The 20,612-nt window shown below is 40.3% G+C and overlaps 1 protein-coding gene across 15 annotated transcripts in view; it reads right to left on the bottom strand.

The window, feature by feature from the left end:
• Positions 1–5,379: 5,379 nt before the first annotated feature.
• The window catches only part of FHOD3 (formin homology 2 domain containing 3), a 377,539-nt gene continuing 362,306 nt past the window's right edge, over positions 5,380–20,612 (bottom strand). For 14 of the 15 annotated variants that reach the window (XM_042048634.1, XM_042048643.1, XM_042048636.1 and 11 more), the window contains one exon: positions 5,380–11,217. In XM_042048634.1, coding sequence (XP_041904568.1) covers positions 11,148–11,217 — 70 coding nt within the window. In that variant the 3' untranslated portion in view covers positions 5,380–11,147. The remainder of the gene's footprint in view (positions 11,218–20,612) is intronic. The other variant, XM_042048640.1, reaches the window with a different exon arrangement.

Genomic DNA, 20,612 nt, shown 5'->3' with positions numbered 1-20,612 from the left:
TACTTTCTAATAGTGTTAATCTCCTTTACCAGTAAATACTTTTCAAAGTTAAACCACTCATATAAACATCTCATTTCCTTCCCACCTTGAAAAAATATGTTCGGAAGTCAAAGCAAGAAGTTACGAGCTTACTGTCATAGGTTAGCAAGCATAGTCCCGGAAGGGACGTCCTTGCTAAGGGGTGCTTACAGTTTCCTCTGGGAACTGATAGAACCTATCAGCTGGCCAGTTTGAATATGGACAATTCTCTAAGCCACTTAAAGTTGTGATCACCTCTGTGATCCACATTTAAGAATAGACAAACTCCCCCTCCAAGCTCTCTCTCGTTTCCGGCGCTGGCACAGGTGGCTGCAGGCCCCGTGTGGGGGCCAGCGGGCCCGGCCAGGCCCTGCTTGGGCCAGGCCGGGCCGGGCCACGGCCATCCTGGAGCCATGGACCTGTTCCAGCCGTGGAACCCCCCCCACTGCCTTGCCGTGGGCAGCCGGAGCGGCTCGGCTCTCCCCCCTCTCCACTGCGATAAGAAAAATTCAACATTCCAGCTGCAAAGCTGCAAGGCCGAGGTGAGATTAACCCTTTTATTGCTGTGAAGAGCTGAAAACCTGAGGGAAGAGAGAGAGGAGATGCTTAAAGCTGAAATTCTGTTGTGAAGCTATGATATATCAGAGTATCCTGTTGTAATTTCATGAAGATATGGGGGGTGGAGTGTTCAACTCGTGAGCAAAAGCACCTGCGCTGAGATAGGCAGATGCTGACGCAGCTGTAATTTCATGAGAAGTTTGGACAGGGAGAGATGAACCAGATGAGGACTTTTGCTCCAAACGGGAAAGGAGAAAACCTCAGTCCCTAGAGATGCTCCCAGAGATAGTCCTAACGATGAAGATGATGAAGACCCTTTGCTCCCAGGGAAGGAGAAGGGCCTCTGTTTTTGTTTCTGAACGGCTCAACCTTAAAATTGTACCCCAAAAATCTTCAAGAGTGGACCCTCGAAAGCAGTTGCGGGAAAAGCTGCAAGTCGGGGGAAAGGACTCACATGCAGGCAGAGACTCCTCTTCCTAAATGGACTGAACAATATTTGGAAGTGGGCGGCTGTCTCGTTGTGATAATGTTTTCATAGCATGAGCAAGAAGAGACTTCTCTTTCTAAATGGACTGAACAAGGTTATTATGGAAGTGGTAAACAGACTGAACATCTTAAGGGTTGTCTTTGAACATTGTCAGTGGGAGAAGGGAGGAAGGTGGGGGGAGGAGGAGAGTTCTGAAGGTGGTATGATTTTTTTCTTCTTTTAGGTCTGTTAATAAACTTCTTTATATTCTTTCAAGTTTGGTGCCTGTTTTGCATTTCTCCTAATTCTTATCTCACAGCAGATAAACAGTAATGAGTATTTTGGACCAAACCACTACACTTACAGAATCCACTTGCATATTCAAATATCCACTTGTGGTGTGACATAAGCATAAATTATATAATACTGCTGAGAGGTATTTGAAAATATGAATATTAATCCTTTACATCCCATGATGTAAGGTCCACTCTCAGATTAACTAATATCAAGTAATCACAATTTTCTGAATACCCTGATTACATCTGGAAAGATTTATAGGACAGTATCAAATAATAAGCAATTCAAACATCATTATGTGTGCCAACTAAGTCACTCCCATCATAGGAAAGTAAAATACCTAAAGATGGTGCAAGTTAGCTTTGCATGGAGGATATGGATTTGGAGAAGTATTTACATTAAGCAAAATTGGTTGGCAAGAAACTTCTTAGAGTTCTTAAGACCAGTCTTAAACTTACTAGTTTCTATTAACCTGTCTACCAGTGTCTTTCTGTAAAGAAATGATAAAAATTTTCTAACAGTAATAGAGTTTCTACTGAAATTTTATTTTCCTCTGAGGAAATTAAATGGTTGTCACATCCCATAGTAAAAAAAAAAAAATTAAAAATTGCAATTGACTGCTTCATGTTGTTTTGTTTTCACACTTTGCAGTGTTTTGGCTTCTAAAAAGATGTAGAATTTCCAGACTATATTATTTTGGATGCTAAATGTGCTTTGTCCCACATGCTTGTGATCTGAACACATTTGAGATAATTTCTCTGGACACAAGGATTCACTCTTGGTTTTCAGGCTATGGTGTGCTGTCCATTCTTGAAAGAGGATTCCCCAGGGTGACTGGTGAGGTTAAAATAATTTAGAGCCTTTTTTGCCAGAGAAGAAATTCTACTTTCCATCTAGTTAAACATTCTAATAGTTATCTTTGGGGGCTTGATTCAAACTTGCTGAAGTCCATCAGGCTCTTTCCACTGCTCACAGAGCCAATAGCATCAAATTTTCATTTGGCTTTGGTCACTACTGCCTGATTTTCAATATATTTTCTTTATCATTATACTCACAGCTAGTTTTATTTAGATCAGAACTGTTGATACTGGGATTATTTAGATTTTTTTTTTTTATTAACCTGCACAGCCACTGCTCCCCATAATTAATGCAGTACATCTGGGAGGTGTTCCAGACAGACCTATGTGAAGGCAGTCTAGTCCATGTACAAAGAGGTATCTTGCCGTTTTACAAGAAGAGGTTTCTTTCTTTCTTGACTTTGCTATGAGGTCGATAATTTTCCGTCAGTTTATGTGAGGAAAAAGTTGTTGAAACGATATCCAGGGCCTCTCTTTAACAATAATTTTCCTTTGCTATATCTTGCCAAGATTATTTAAGCCTCCCAGTGCATATTTATGGGAAGCCTGGACAATGATGGAAAGAGGATTCATTTTTTTGAGATCTCGTTCAAGAGTCTCAGTATTTCACTGCTTTATTAAAAAGGAGAATTTTTACCCTGCTGTAGCTTTTGGATTCCTGTGAGAAATCTGTTTTCACAGGTTCCTCCAAGGTCCATAGTACTCATATTTACATCCAACAGGCAGTCATGGCACACACCTTTGCAGTGGTGGATACACTCCAGACCCTTTGCCACCTGTTGGCCCTTCACCTGAGCCCTGCCAGGCTCTGGAGGAGCTTTGTGCTCCCGGTACCAGGGATAAGATTTCAAACCACTGCTGTTAAGCAAATGCAGATCTCTTCCAAGACAGGCTTGGCTAATGCTGCCTTCAGATGGAACAAGTAGAATGCTTACTGGAGGCTATGACATGGCTTTGACTCACCTTTGCCTTCAAGGTAGTCCAGTTTTAAGTGCTGTGGATTTCACTGACAGTTGATTTGCTTTGTTGCTGGTCACCTGCTGTTCTTCTTGTATTAAGTATGGAACAAAGAAAGGAAAAGACACGCGAAAGTCAAGACCAGTCATTTTGTCTGTTGTCTAGGCAGAAAGATCTCACCAAGAGAGGGCTACAAACTTACTTGCAAGATTTTGGCATATGCTTAAAGCATTTCTGCTCATATAACACCAATAACAGAACAGAATATGCCCAGGGATATGCCCTGGGATACTGAAAGAGTCTCACCCTCCCCAGTGCTGGTACACATCTTCTGTACATTGACATGCGCCATGGTGTTTTCCAGCCACATAGCAAATTACAGGCTCTGGAACTGGCTCAAGCAAGACAGTGGGAAAGAGGTTGGTGCTGGAGAGAACTGGACTCTCAATCCTGGAAACTGAGAATCAGTATTTTTGAGCAGAATACCTCGTTAGATGGGTGAGTCCTGCTCCTACTCAAAATTCACTCAGGAGAAGCTGTGGGGAGGCCCCCACTGGCATGACATTCACACAGGCTGTGCTCCTTTTGGGATTTCCCAGCAGAGACCTGTCTCATCAGACAGATACCAGTACAGGCATCATTCTTCATTTCCTACAAAGAAACTCGCAAGAGGTGAAGCTTTGAGAATAGCCCTCTCCCTTTTCCAAACTGCATTCCCATCAGAAAACTTGGAGAAGTTATAATAGGAAAAATTTTTCTTTTTTTTTTTCTTTAGTTGTGTGTTCTTGAACTGTTCTGAAGGGTTTATAAACCAGGGCATGCAGCTGTGCAATGGATAATCTGCATACTTACTTGTTCCCTGACTACAGGCCAGAGGCTTCTCTGTGGCAACATATGAGTTCTGACTGGGCACCAGGTCTGAAAAATATATGTACGCATTGTCATTGCACATCTGGAATTTAGAACTGCTAATGGATATGCTGTGATAGAAAAGAAAAGTGTCTGGCCAATAAACTTGGTTTATATATTTATTTTAAAAAGCATTACCACATTTCTGGCTAGTAGCCTTTCATCCTCTAGACTTTACACCAGTGCATCTGGAATGCTAAGCAGCTCTTTCAGGGATGCAGCCATATCCCAAAAGGCACTCTTTTTATTTGAAAGAACTTTGAAAACTAATTAAAAAGGAGGAAGGCTTACATACCTAGCCTTGTGTATCAGCTCCTACAATCTCAGAAACCAAAGGTGAAAATTCTCTCTCAGACTCTCTGTCAACCTACTTTTATTTTGCAGGGTGCTGCTATGAACATGTGCAGCTGTCTTTGAATAATGTATTTTGATCTCATTATGTGTGCAACTCAAAAGAGCAATTGTGAGAAGCTTTTTTTCAGGACTAGCAGGGGAAGTCTGAGCATTTTGAGTTCCTACATGTCACTTTGACCTCTCTTGTCACCGTAGCCATCGAACCCGTGGGCAGAGCAGGTGCCAGAGCCCATGTGGTGCAGCTCACCTTCTGTAGGGGCAGGAACGCCCTGTTTGTCAACTCAGCCTCTCTCAAGTGCTGGGAAATAGTAAAAGAAAGAATCAGAGACCAGCAAAGAGAGAAAACTGCAAGACCACTGCCTGTCCAGGCATGCTTATAGGCAGCCACCAGAAAATTACCTTCTGTGGTGATGCATGAAATGTATTTCAGCCAACTGAAAGGCAAGCTTTGTTTACAGGCCACCTTTACAGCTCTGAAGCTCTGGCAAGGACAGTGTTTCATGTCTTGATGCAGAGGCACTGTGAAAAGCTTCCCCACATACAGGTTGTCTTTCATCTTACTGATGTTTGCTTCTATAAATCTCATACCTTTACGCTATGTGCTCTGGGCACAAAGTATTTTGGAGCACCAGCTCCGCAAGCTGGCAGCAGCAATAAGTGCCACGTATGTTTAGTGAGGATTTGTAGGGCTGGATTACTGAAAGCCTGAAGAACCAGAGGCCCATTTTCACTTTCTTCACTCAAGATTAGGAATTAGGCTCAAACTGTGGAACTAGGTGTTAAAGATCAGCTTTTTATCATCAGGCCACCCAGATGGCTTAATGGCAGCTGTTTCGATGTCCACATGATGGCATTGCAGGTACATAGAGGATATGAGAAAAACAATTCATGATCCCCTTTCCCATCTGTCTTCCACCCAGGCTCCCATGATTGGCTTCATCAACAAAACCAGAACCAGCCCAGTCAGTGCTTTATAAAGCTTTATTGCAAGATGTGTTTACATAACGCTGTAGACGTGAGCTTTTTAACTACTTATATAAAGAAATTTTGGACACTGGTCTGCGGTCAGTTTTCCATATTGACCCTGCATGGCACAGAAAAAAAAAACAATAGGGTGTGAGATGGGATCTTTCCAGACAGTAAAGTGGGGCGGGGGGGGGGGGGGGAAGAAGAGGCAGATAAAAACAAAATCCCCCCCTAGTTCATACTAAAAGTGACACAACTTCTGAAGGATCAATACAAACGGCAGGTGAGCTTTGTGTGTAATAAAATCTTAAAAGAGTAATTTAAGTTCTTTATGAAATAAAACAGAAACAAAAATGCATTTTCATGGACAATTAAATTTAACATAGAATGAATTCACCTAAAATGAGAAAACAACAAACAAAACCAAAAACTCAATCAAAAGGACCTGTAGATAATATCTCTGACCATGCATGGCTTGTTTTTTAAATTACAATTCACAGAATAACACTGCTGGAGGGCCTATTTTACACTATGCTACACAGAACATGGAAAAACATGAGTAGTGACATTTACACAATTTTACAGTATTTCTCCTTCATCTAAGAAACACGTCCTTTTCTACTTTACATTTTTTTACAATTCCCAGCTCACAAAAAAAGGACACTATATGCGCAAAGACAGTCTTTAAAAAGGAGAAATGCATCCAATGCTACAAATAAACCTTTTCTTTCACAGAAGCCTCTGTATTAGATAGTGATTAAAAAAAATATATCTCTATCTGCCACTCAATGTGAAATGGACTAATTAGAAATATTTTTCTTTTTTTTTTGGCATAAACATCAAACTATGCATCTCTGAAACTCCTTGCATTACTTGCTATGTAACTATTAAACTGCTTGCCAAAGACTTCTTGGGGTCACATCTGAGATGCCACTTGAGCCAGTTGCTGCTCCAGTTGAAGCAAAGGAATGTAGGCCCTTACATGCTGTTCAAGTGTTTGTGAATGATTTTCAGTGGTTGCCTACAACCAAACATTTTCTCTGTCAAAAACAGTTTATTTTCTTTCAAAGCCCCTAAGTACCTGGCAGTTTTTCCTCCACAGGAACATCAACAGTGGTACCCCTCCCAGCTTAGACAAGTGTTTCTTGCGTCCTGCTGCTGGAAGCACAGAGCTGCCATGCGACTGTGTCCCAGGGTCAGGCTCCCCACCAGTGCACACACAGCCTGCCTTGAAGGTAATGGGAGGACTGGGATATGTGCAGTGAGCTACAGAGTGAAAAGGAGAGAGGAATATGTTCCTGCTTCTCCCTAACACCACATCCCTGTGCATCCTTTGGATAGAGGCAGGCAGTGCATGTGCCTGAGCTGCAGTGGAAGGATGAAGGATGAAGGATGTGAAACTGGTGGCTGCCACCTTGTTCCCATTTCACCTCTGTGAAATCAAAGCATTGCAATAACCACAGCTGCACAGTGAAGTTGAACCCAGACCACTGCCATCAGCCACATGGTTTCCAAAGCATTTCAGACAGCCTCTGCTGTTGTTACATCCCCAGAGAGGCTGCTGCAGGGCAGGTGCCTGAGAAAAGGAACCATTTACTGCACCTACAGTGGCATCGTGCCCCTTGGGGTTGCAGTGGTTGTTGAAGTCTTCAAATGTTAACATCTCAATAGCTTTTAGTGTTGGCCAGGGTACATTTAGAGCACAGAACACCAGTGATTTAAGGTGCTGGCCTGCTGAACCTTACAGGAGGTCCTTGCTGTTCACTCACATCAAGACTCTGACTCCAAATTTCTGTTAAATTAGGACATTAACTCTTATCTTGATATTCACATGTGCTTATCTATTACGCTAAAGCCAAAGTCTTGTCTATCTACAAAACTGATGCCTTATTTTGCTGACAGAATCAACCACTGCAGAGATTTACCGAAAAAGGGTGTCAAAAGAGAAAAAGAAATGTATTTTTAAAACCAAGTTTGACGCTTCTTCCAGTATTTGAGGGAGAAAGAAAGACCCTCATTAAACCACCATTTTTTTGGTTGATTTTGGACTATGGACAAGGAGCTATCTATCAAACAGAAGGGTCACACATAGCAGCCAAGGGGCTATAAAACATCTGGAATCCATGAGCCTGGTGTCTGGCCTGACTGACAAGTGAAGAGTGATGAATTTAACTTTTGTGAGGTATCTTTTAGTCTCGAGTGTGGCACACAAGCATTCCCTGGGGGTTTCTTCACTGCAGCCACACAACTGCTACAGAGCATTATCTCCACTTGGGAATGGGATTATAGAAAGGATTTGCATGCAGTCTGCTTTTAAACATAAGTGAGATGAAAGAAAATTTGGATAGCTTCCCTCTGGAGGCTATTTCATGTGCTAAAGTTTACCTCAGCATTATCATGGCAAACAAACAGATACAGTGCTCTGGGCACTGCATTTGCAGCTGACTGGTTTTATGGGAAAGGGAAGAAAGGTATTTATTCTGGCTGCAAGTGTTTAAAAGCAGCCTTCATGGATCTCTAAGTGAGAAATGGGAGCATGTGTTACTACATTGTGTATCCAAGATTTTTATATTTGTCAGAAACCAATCCATATCTCACTCAAAACAAGTGTTACATCTTTATGGTGGGCTCTTCTGATGATGAAAGGGCAGGCAGCAGCTCAAAACCTGAAGGTTACAGCCTCACAAGACAGACAGAGAGAGGCATACAGATATAATGAATTCCTCCATTTCATCTGGAATCCACTAGTTAGATGAAGGGGAACAAAAGTTATTGCCACAGTCAGGACATGCTGGCAGACTCTGGAGGAAATACTGCCACCTTACAGATTAGTCAGTCATTTTTATCAGGAACCAAAGTGGAAATCTCTCCCATAGTTACTGCACTACGCTGTGTCTGATGATCTTGTTGCAATGACCACTGAATTTATCTGACTGTACACTACTGCACAAACAAGACCAAGTTACTCTTCAGAGAAGTTGGTATCAGTTTTACAGATAGAGAGCACAAACAGAAAAACAAACGACACAGAAAAACGAAAAAGGAAGAATATGCTTCACATGTAAAACACTTGCATCCAGAGAATCTGAAAGAAACCACCTTGTTTTTCCACTGAACTGACTCTAACCTATATTATTCCCCACATTTAATGTTCTCCTTGGTAAGGAACATATAAAGTTTTGCACAACTTGGAAAATACATATGCCCAACTATTAGTAATTCATCAGCTATGTTGTGTTTCAGAGACAGATGCTGTACGATGTTTAAATGAAACACAAATTTGTTCCCTGTCAGCAAGTGGCCACCAACAGCCAAGTGGTCACAAATTTTGCACATTCAGCATATTTTAATTGAAATATTAGTATTTAAAGACTTGTTTGATTTTTCTCCCTCCAGTTAAATATAGGGTCTCTGTCAGCATAAATGCACTTTGTTGCATTTTTGCTTTTTTTATCACTTAGCAAGTAGCACAATTAGACATGACCATTACATTCAGGGTGTCTTCCTCTTGTTTCAGACTTCAAACACCTCCACGAACCCCCATTACCTTCAGTTCTTTGTTCTAAGCATCCTTAAGCGAGATTTTAGAAGTCCATAATGGTGAGCAGCACATAAAGATCCACTTCAAAATCCAGATGCTCGTAGGTCTTCCATATTTTTCAGTGAAGTTAGTTATATGTCACTTCTGTTTCCTAACCAGCTTCTTCCTTTCCACAGCCTTCAAATACACAACGTATTGTATTGATCACCCAAACACTGCCTTCTGTCTACTTGTAAAATAGGCTTTTTAACAAATTGAGGGGAAAACCACATCAAACTCAAGGCTATTCTTAAGAACCGTTGCTCATTAGTGACTTCTTATTCCACGGGAGATCCAAGGCATCGGCAGATAAAGAATGAAATGTTACAATCAATAGGGTGGACAGCATAGATAGGATGTTCAGCCACAGGTCTCACTGCAGCGTTGTCAGCTACCTGGCTCTGTCATCACTTGGATGCTGTACTCAATGTGATGTGATGGATGACCAAGGTTTCAAAGGTTTATTGTGTTTGGTTCAACTCTCCTGAACTATCTTCAGCAATTATCCTGTCCTTAAAGAGAGCAGAGTAGAACAACTTGAAGTACCTGACCTAGCCTGGGTGCCAGCAGCAACGTAGCTATGGCATTAGGACCCCAGCATAGACTATTATTAAACTCTATTTTCCAGCTATGCTTTGCAGCCACAATCAAACCCTGTTACCATGACTAAACTGCTGCAGTTCCTCAGTTAACCACCTTGAAGAAAGTGCCAGCTGCTACTGCTGTGCAGACATACCCTTAATCTTAGAGGCTAAGGCAATGGAAAGAGACAATCTTGTGCATCCTTGAGGATCAACTGGCCATATACAGACTTTGGCTTAAAAAGGTCCCTTTTATGTTATTGTTGTTTGCAGTTCTCTTCAAAATACTTCAGCACTGGCTGAGGTGACTGTGTTCAGTTCATCTTCACTGCTGTATATGTCCTCAACTTAAAGGCAGATGAGTTGACTAAAGGTTCTTCAAACATGCTGAGGGCAGTTATAAAAGTCAGTTATAAAACAGTGAGATAAGAGCAAATATATTGGAGTTGTTTACTGTGGTGCCCACTCCACTTGTAGCAAGGATAATCACAAAAAACCGGTGAAGAACAGCAAAAACACAGCAGGCTTTTTAGCAGGGCTATTTCATATTTGGATTCATAAAATTGAAGTAAAATCACCACCACATTATCTTGCAGCAGAGAAAAGCAGCATGAAGGGCACAGGCAAGTGAACAAAACTTCTTGATCTTAGCATCCAAATGCATTTATCAAGTATGTAAAATTGTTGACATAGATCTCTCTGAAACTGTACAAATGCAGAGCACAACCATAGCTCAGCAAGAGGGAGGAGTTGTGTTCTCTCCACTGTGTGCATGCTGCTATGTACAGTATGAGTGTGCATTGATGCGCATGAATTCAGGATCCTAAACTCTCCACTTGTACTGCAGGCCATGGCCTGCCCCACAGGGTCAATCACACTGAACAACACTGAGTTCCTGCAAAAAAGACATTCTCTTCCTCCTGTCCAGATGGAACAGTAAGGCCCCACAGTGAAAATCATGGTCCAGCTGGCTTCAGCAAAAGCATGATTTCACACCATGACTGTATATGTACAGATACATGCACACATGTCCACACATTCATTCTGTACATATACAAAGGTACACACACATTTTTGCATTCTTTGGTGGCAAAATAATTAAAAAACCCAACAAACCACAGACTGTGCATCTTTGCTTAATGAATCTGCTTGAGGAAAATTTGGGTTGCTGTAACAGGACTTATTTTGCCTCTTTAAGGACTGTTCCTTGCAATGACAAAATGCCATACATTTACAATGACTAAAACAGGGCACAAGGAAAGCCAACATAAACACAGCTCACATAATGACAGATAACTCAGAGCCCCCTCCTACCCATATCAACACACCATGAGAAGAAGAAGCCATGTGCTTTCACCTAGGAACATGCAAACGCTTCCTCAGTTACCGTCTGGATGTCATGCTGAGCTGTGGCACATCCTTCTTCTGCCCTGGATGTGGGGTTTTGCTTTGTGTTGCTTATTAAAATTGAACTCACAGAGGACAGGATGTTGGGAGCAGCAGAGGAGGCTGGCAGTCCAATGCCACACTGGAGGGTTGCCAGCCTGTGTGCTTCAGATGAACGGCTCTTCTGATCGCCACCTCTGGGATGTCAAACCTGCATCTCAGAAGTGCTGATGAGGCCCAGTGCTTTGGCTTCTTCTGGTGTTAGCCCACTCTTTAGTGTCCTTCTCACTGCACAGTCATGAATTCCAAAAGCAGGCAAAGCCAAAAAACAAAAAAAAAAACCCAAACCAAAACAAAATAAAACAAAAAACAACAAAGAAAATGCAAACAATTAGAATCAATAATTACACAAGACTCTCAGCTACAAAAACCCTGTTAAGATGCAAGCTCAATCAAATCAAAAGTTGCTACCTACTCAGGGCCTCATGTTCAGAAACACTGAGTAATGACCTGGGGCAAATTCATAGGAGTGTCAAGTACTCAGCAACTCCAAATAGTCAGGCAAAAAGACATTTGTCTTTTGACATTTAGTCAATAAAAAGTTTTAAGGAAAAATACCCCAGCTTTTTAAGACTTTTTTTTTTCTCTGAAATTGTATCAGTCGATTTTCAGTCCATAGAAAGTATCATCTGCCCTATTATTTTATAATTTAATAAGAATTTTTTAAAAGAGCTTTGGGATCTTTATAGGGATCCTTTGAATTTATCACTATTAAATTCTTTGAGCCCCTTTAAATGTGTCAAACCCTCCCCCCCAAAGTTAAAACACTATAAACATGACTACTTTATAGTTGTTTCAAATCATTAAAACTACTGTTTTCATACATGCTCCCCTTTCTTTTGTAACGTTCCCCCATCCTAGCACCGCTGCGTCATTTTTGCCATTGGCAGTCTGCAGCATTTTAGCTGAATTTAAGTGATAAATCTAAGCCAAAATCTTGTTTCTTAATTTTCCATAGAGTGTTCTGAACACTAGCCCTGACACGACTTTTAAAATTTGTGATTGCCTTTTTTATTCAGAAACAAGTGACAGTGTGACTGCACACACCGAGCATCAGTGTCCTCCTAGTTTTACTGGTGCTATGATTCTCAGGTGGATGGGCTTTAATTGAAGACACAAGTGGTGTGTTCACACGTTGATGTTCCTCAAGTACAAAATGCACATTGAGAAGTTCAAGCTGCATGCAAAGCATAAACAGTGACTCAATGTTGAACAGAATATATTTGGAGCCCCGAAATAGTCAACTCTAGAGGAAACTAATCTTGGAGAAACCAATTGCAAATAGTGGTCAAGGAGTTCTTGCCTCATTTAGCACAATTAAGATCCTAATTTATTGAGATATTCAGTCCATGTAACTGAAACTGGGTGGTCACACTCAAGGTTTGAGCAGGAATGAGAGGAGGGAATAGACTGGCACAGAAACAAGGGGATAAGATAAAGGAAGAATATGGTATATCTGAACACTCAATACCATGCAGGTCGAATGGGATCTATGTCTGATAGTCCAACCACTTTCACCAGTTACTGAGGTTAATCAAATGAGCTGGGAATGCCATGTGTGTAGTTGCTCCCTTATCAAACCCTTACTTGAAAACTTTTTTTTTCAAGGCTCACTCCTTTCTCCTAGATTATTTGTACTATTAAACACCACCAGGGGTCTGCATGACAGCCTTTTAGGATACCCCATTTTCCCTACAATACTGATTAGCAACATCTCCCATGTTTAACAATATTTAGCTTAAACCACTACAAGGTTAAATGAAACTGATAAAGCTAAGTTTAAGAAAGACTAAAAAAGTACTACCAGAAGAGAAATAAACTTCAGAAAACGCTCTGGTCTCCTTGGTAAAGGATACCCAAGGGGACTTTTGAGTCCATTCTCATCACTGGCACTCTTTTTGGCTTCACAAATTTGACATCCAAAATGTCCAAGGTGACAAATGTTAAATTTCTAGACATATGCTGTGGAATACTTTAGGCTCTTAAGGTCTCAGTGAATCACCCAATGCTTATTTCTGTATCAAAATGAACTATATCAGGAGTGGAAGAACAAATCCAAGAAAGCTGCAGTAGAAACATTTCTGTCATATTAAACCCAAAGATTTCCCTGTGTATTTCACGTGCTTAGCTCCCTGCACTCCTCTCCCCTGAATGCTTTTTTTCTTTATCCTCTGGAACATCAACAGCCAAACATGGACTGTAGCTTGCTTGCCCACCGGACAGCAGTATCATGCTAAAAAATACAGGGGACCAAACTTTCCCAGGGTGACTGTCCAGATGACATTACATCTTCCCACTGATGCAAAAGTGAACTGGAAAACCAAATGTGGAATGAATTTCCACGTTTTAGACACTTCTGCAGAAGTGTCAAATCAAATGTGTTCATTTATGCTCTCACACATATCTCCAATTCTCTCAGACCACACTCAATCACATTTGCAAACTGAGCCCAGTAACTACTGTAAAACAAATCTCTTTTTTCTTGTCAGACAGGAAGAGAACAAATTATTATTCCTGTTCGGAAATATTTCACAGGAACTGATGTACTCTGCTAACACTGGTTAGGTACTGGACTAAGCTAAATTCTGCTCTTATTTATGACAAGATAAATCTAGAACAACCTCCTGTAGGTCAGTGCAATTGCTACTGCACAAATAACTGAGCTGAGACTCTAACAACTGAAAGGGAAATGTGTGCCTCTGTAACTTCCACCAAGCAGAACACAGTTGTTTCAATTCCTCCATCAGCTTGAGTAAGAGAATTACTAGTTTACTAGGAAAAGCCAAATGGATTTACAATAACATATAGGTCTCTTTGAAGAAAACTACTGGAGTTTGTATTCAGAAACCATAATTAAGAGTTAAAATATCATGGTAGAAACCATCTTCATGGAAAAGTAAGTTGTCTTCTTTACATTAAATAAGGTAAGTCTCTGAATCTCCAGATGCCTACCTATCAAACATACTAAAGTATTAGACTGAGATCCTTTTCTATTAACCCTTTTATGACTTTTATGAAGAAAAGAAATCCTGTTTGTATCAGGTGGCAAAGTGCCCTGTTCTGGGTTTGCTGTGTGATTCGCGCCAGAAGTCTGGAGACCAACCCCAGACTTGTATTTTTTGTGCCACTGCAAAACAAGTAGGAATGACAATACTCAATGAATTGCTGGGACATACACAGCTGTAATTAAACAAAACATCTCTCTGCTCTAACTCAGCTCTCCTTTAATACAGAGAATGACAACTTGGGTTTAAGATATTCCAGTGACTTAGGGTATTAAGGCCAGCAGTTGGGAAAAAAAGAGCTCCAAACAATGCAGAACTTTGGTGGTCATAATGAGATCGTCAAGAAAATAATAAAAAGCAAAGATGTGAAGAATCTTTTCAGTGACAGAATGATTCCCATGAAAACTGACAGCTGTTGACTTGTATAAACTAAGCGTGTGGGGCCGATTACTGCAAAGTACTGTGGCTACTGGCAAGATTAAAGCTGTCTGCCATCAATAGGCAACTGCAAGGATAACAGCTGACAGAACCATGGTCCACACTCAAATGAGGGAACTTTTAACCCTACAATGCAACAGGACAGTCTGGCACAAAGCCACTTAGTGTTTGAAGTATTATGTACTTAGGGAGATGGAAGTCTGATAAAGGGTGTCTTTATATAAAAATTGTATCTAATACACACAAATTACAGTACATTTCCTCATCTGAAGATAGAGTGGATGGGTGCAGCATCCAGAGTAACACAAGTTCCAGCCCCACTATTCTCTGCACTGACTTGTTGAATATGGAGGCTTGTGGGTGATGAAACCACGAGAAAGCTGAGTTATCTACAGGAGCAATAACTGCTGTGGGAGGTGGGTGAACCTTGTCTTGACATTCTGTTATACAGATGTCCCCAGTCATTTGTCTATTTCCTCATAAAGTGCTTGGTAGGGTTCCTCTACCTTAGGTCATGAACACATTTCATCATCAAAACTGAATGCAGGGAGAGATTTTCCTTCCATGTTTTATAGACAATGCAAAATTACATTTCTCAACCTAGATCTTCACTCTCCCTGCTTCACTGAACTTTGTCGTGTCTCTAACTGGACTAGACATAATATCTTGGCTTGTAAAACTCTTGGCCTGCTGCAGATCACATTAAACTGAGTTATGGAATGTATTTTGGAGGCAGTGACAATAAAAATAAGACTTTCAAACGACCTTTTAGGTTCTTCAAGCAATTTTTAAAACATTTGCTAAAGAAACATAACATAGAGAGAAAATAACTTTTACTCTTGTCACAAGCAAAGCCCGCTGAGATCTCATAACCAAGAAACTAAATGTTGTTTTTCTGGGGTTAGAGGGTGTGATATTCTTTGTTAATCATGAAATCTAGAACTCTATTTTATATCCTGGCAAAATGCAGTGTGCTTATGATGAACTCAATGAATTTGACTCTGCCTGTTGGGTCAAAATCTACAGATACACATAGCCCTCACACTACACTGGAAAAGTTTTAAAAAAGAGTAATTCCCTAAGCATAGCTTTGTCAGAGAATATAATTATCTAGGCTTTGGTTGTTTTCTTAAAGAGCAAATAACACTTCTAATTTCCTCGCTCCCTACCTTTTTTTTTTTTTTTTAAAGATTCAACAAACAGTAAAGATCAGCCAGACTGGCTCCATTTATTCCTACGTTTGCAATAGCATTTGGCATGTGTATCTACATTTATGTGAGTCACTTGTAAGGCAGAACAGATATGACCATTCCCCTGCTCAGGCAGTCACAGAATGAGTGCCATTCCTGCTACAAAGACGTGGCAGCCACAGAACTTTCCCTCGGTCCCAGCTACAAAGGTAATGCAGCTGCAAGTTGCTGATTTGGAACAAAGAAAATTCCCATGTGGCTGTAAATTACACAGTGAGGACAGCAGGAAGGGCAAATTAGAAGAGACAATGCAGGCCAGCCCCATCATCTCCTTTCATTTAATGTATCTTAGGAGTTTTTTTTCTGTTACCTATCCATATCCAGCTTGCACACTTGGTCTATGTTCTCATACATTTAGATTTAACACATTGTCTTGGGCTTTACTACAGCAAGTCCAGCAATGGCAATTTGCAACTCCAAAGTTCAACCCAGACACTCTTGCTCATATTTTCTTGTTTTAATACTTGTCATATTTTTATGCCACCGTATATAGGTTATATAGGTTCATTATGCACATATCATTGCTTAATACCAGTAGGCCTAAATGCTTAATAGAAATACTATAACAGTATGTGTAGAGATTTTCTTATGGAGATTTGTGGGTGAATTTTTGGACTATATCACACACTTCTCTGAAGAAGTAGAGACAACTGAAATGTGGTCTTTGTCTGGGTCAGCCACACAGAAAGCTCCTGGAACCAACACATTATTATGTATTATTCTGCAGCTTTGCTTTGAGTCCTGTCAACACTTCATAGATGGCAGAAGTCTTTCCTAACAAGAAATTTTGTAGTTCACAACCACCTCTGGGTATGACTTGTGGTGGCTGTGACATAAAGAGGAGTCTAGCAGTGGGAAAGGGCAAACTGGCACTTCATAAGGAAAGCTAAACTTGTTTTTCATCTCCAGGTGGCTTATGTTATAGGGAACAAAAAGTAACATTGCCTTAGAGAACCTGGGCTGCATGAAGAGCATACGGGCTTTCAAAGTAATATTTAACATGCAGTTGAAACTGTTGAAGTTTCCAACTTTATGTATTTCACAGATCATAATTTCCACAGTCCCAACAGTAGAGCAGAAAAGAAGATGTAACTCCTTCTTCGAATGCCTTCTATGACAATCCCCTTGATATTCAGGACTTACGTGAATTCCACTATAAAGAGTTACTAATAAAAGCAATCCTGCTGCCACCCCTTTCATAATTTCTCTCACTTGACTTCACCAGTCAGAAGTGATTCCACAAATAACAGGTAAAGCATCAAGTGCATAAAGCTCACCAACAACCACGTCTGCATGACTGAGTATATAGTGAGTCATGACTGAGTCACTATACACTATGTTCAAGACCAGACCATATATTAACAATGCACAGGTTGGAAAAAGACAGGAGATGGGATACAAAAAGTAAACCATCTAATGTAAGTGTTTAAGGCCTGCAGCCTTTACATTTCATTTGGAATTTAAAAATGACCCACTAAGGGGGTTTATCAGGCTCTGAACACAGAGATGACTCTTGGGGAGTGACTTGGCAGAGGACTGTGGCGAAGTTTGAGCACCTGGGCTCTGTGGAATGCAAATTAATTTTCCCCATTAGGAATCCACTCTGGGGAATAAAACCATAAAAAGCATCATATCAGGTGAAAAATAATTGTGATGAAATTGTAATTACACTAATCAGGTGGTGTTATTCTGCCTAGAGAAAGCGAAAGCCATACATATACTTATATAAATTATTTCTTGGCCATAGTGCTGGGGCAAGATAAATCCAAAATAGCTTTTTGTGAAACGTTTTCGTTCTTCTTCTAGGAGAGACTTCCCTGCAAACACTTCTGACACTCGTGTCCAAGCAAACCCCTGCCTTCCCAGCTCCTCCTGCTAATCTCCTTGGTGGCAGCAGAGGGCTCCCTTTGGCAGCTGTGGCAGCGCCACGCTCCGGAAAGCCGCACAGGACATCGGGTTTGTGGCCGCCCTTCTTTTGTAAGGCAGTGTGAAAAGCTGCCCGGTACCGCTCTGCATTCTCCCGTTCTCAGATGAAGTGCTTTCCAGAATAACTCGGTGATTTTGTCAGCCAGCAACTCACTGCCGCAGAGTTCTTACTAGGATGCTGAAAGTCATCATCTTTCAGGAAGGAAGGATGATGCAAATAAGGAATAAATTACTGACTGGAGATAAATTTGCAAGTTACTTTAATACAGAAGAGAGCAAACAAAATACTTATCAACTTTGGATTAATGGTGTGCCACTCAACTATCCATATTTTTTAAATACTTAAAAATTAGGTATCCTACTTTTGGGAATTAATCCTGTGACAAGAATTCAAAAGCCTTTACCTTTAAAATACATCAATTAAAATAAAATCAGAGGGGAACATAGATGAATTCACTGATGCAGTGAATAGCAAACTGGCAAAAGTGAAAACAACAATTTGTATCTCCTGTAAGATGCAAACAAATGGAGTAAAGTTATTTTTTTTCCCTACAGAACTACAGTTGAAAAAGTAGCAAAACTGTGTACTGTAATGAAAGTATTTATACAGAAAATGTCAATGCCAATATGCAGTGGGCAGGGAACAGGAACAGCTTGATTTCCTACATATAATACTGACATCACTTGCTCTGTATCAGCTGCTCATCTCCTGCCAGTTTCCCCCACATTACCTGCAGTCTACTCTCTCCTGAAATTAAGGAAGTGCCACTTGGCCAGGAAGAGATGGCAAGAGAGATTCCAGCACTTGTAAATCCTCGTCTAGAAGCCCATGAGAAGTTGCATTTGGTTCTCCCAGTGTTGGAAACACAGCACAAGGATGGTCTGTCTATGCTGTCAGATCTGGGGGGGACACCAGCTTCACCTGGATGGGCATTTAGTCCCATGAGGTGACAGCCACTTTAAAACCACCCGGGACTACCCAGCATAGCAGCAGTTTTCTCCTTGTTCCTACACCACCCCCTTTGTGCTTGGGTGTTGTAATGTACATGTACTTATGAATGTCTGTGTAGTGTTCATATCCCTATTCCCCCTGTGAAGTGAAATAAACAGGGATAAAAGACATTTTATAGTTTTTGTAAACATTGCATATTTAATTCTGACTTAACACATCAATGCAGCGACTTCTCACCCCTTCCTCAGTTGCTGTATTACAACAATGCTGCCCCATTCTGAGCAAATACAATCCACAGTATCTCTAGTAGTGGTACAGGAATCCAACATAAAGTTAAGGAATAAACATATTGGTGCAGGTTGGGTTAATTTGACATCTGACTTCTAAAAAAAAAAAGCTGTTTCAAGCAGAAAGTTTGAGGCTAGGAGCCCCAAAAGAAATAATTTCTATCAGAATAAAACTCATTCTAGAAATGACTCACCGATTCCTCTAAAATAGTGAGTGGAAAATGAATTTAAGCCTCTTTTACAAGCAATTTTTTAAACTAGATATTTAAACCAGCCTTTCAAAAACCGTTTTGTTTTGAAGGCTACATGATGTAGAGCTGTACAGGATGATTTCAGGTTTCCTCTACAGTGCTAGGACCAGGCAAACACTCTTGAAGACATGCTGAGGTATGAGAGATACAGTTTGAAACTCATGGAGACTGCCAGCAAAATATATAGGTACTATACATTCGAACATGCAAAAAGTAGAATGTCTACCCCTGTCTGTCAAGATCAGATATCTTAAAAGAAAGCTATTAAAAACCCCTGTAACACACACTGTAAAGCAGAAACTGAACACTCATAAATAAATGTGTGCCAACTTAGAAATGGTATTACTATCAACAATCACAATTACAGATGTTATCAATTACAATGGACAAAACAGAAAATATGGAACCAGCTATTCAGCCTCAAGATTTAAATAATTTTATAACTATCAAAACTCATGGTAAGTTCTATGGGTTATGCAGCTAATGGCTAATGGTTATGCAACATGATGGCAGGTATGGTGTTACTTAGTCAAAGGTTGGACTTGATTAACTTAGAGGTCTTTTCCAACCTGGATGAGTCTGTGTTTCTATGATTCTACCTCTCCTGTTTGTTCTCCTACAGCTTTTGATGTATAGCCTCTGGCACAGATGAGATATAGGACTACAGAGATCTCACCCTGATCAGATACATCAATTTCTACAGCTTATTGTGGTCAACTGTACTTATTAGTAATTCATTAACTATTTAGTAATTTAAATTTATTGGTTTTGTTTTTATTTATTGTAGATCACGGAGTTTAGTTCTCCTATTTTTGCAAAGACCTTGCCATCCTAGGGATGGAAGAATGTATTACTTAAAAGGCACTCAAGACACAAGCTATCTTGGCATCTAATGGGGATAACCTTCCAGCTGCCAGAGCTCTAAGTGCTTTATCTCGCATTCTATTTTCATTCAATAATTACATTTTTATTAACCGGGTATTGACCTTTTGAAGGCTCAGTACTTTGTGTAGGAACAAACAGACTTTGATACTGAATACCATCAGTCAACATTTACTTTTTCTAAATGCAAAGAATGGTTCCTAAATATGCATCACTAACTAGATTACTCTGCCCCATACTCTAACTCCTGATAGGATCCAGCTACTCAAATCCTAAATAATTAATTGCAAATTCAAAGTGAAGTTGTTTTCCTTTAAAGCATTTTATATAGTCTTTCTTCTTGCAAGGTTTTCATTTTTTTAAAAGTATAATTTCCATTAAATCCTGCTCTTAGTCAGGCTATAAATACCAGAAGAACAGTCTCCCTCCTGGTATTTTGGCACTTCTGTACATTTTCAAAGCCAGAAAAAGTAAGTGGAGAGACATGAAACTGAAAAATAATGAAAATAACAAAGAAAATATGAAGAAAAAGTTACATAATGCACCCTATGAATGCTCAACAAAATCCATGCGCCTTTGGATTCAAGTAGTGTCCCATGTAGTATTTTGATTACAAACCTGTTTATTCCAAA

Source organism: Corvus kubaryi, unplaced genomic scaffold (assembly GCF_017639235.1).
Source record: "Corvus kubaryi isolate FWS band 111438036 unplaced genomic scaffold, C.kubaryi_AGA036_p1.0 68, whole genome shotgun sequence".
NCBI classification, from domain to species: domain Eukaryota; kingdom Metazoa; phylum Chordata; class Aves; order Passeriformes; family Corvidae; genus Corvus; species Corvus kubaryi.
Note: the sequence above shows the minus strand (reverse complement) of the source record. Positions and strands in the feature narration are given on the sequence as shown.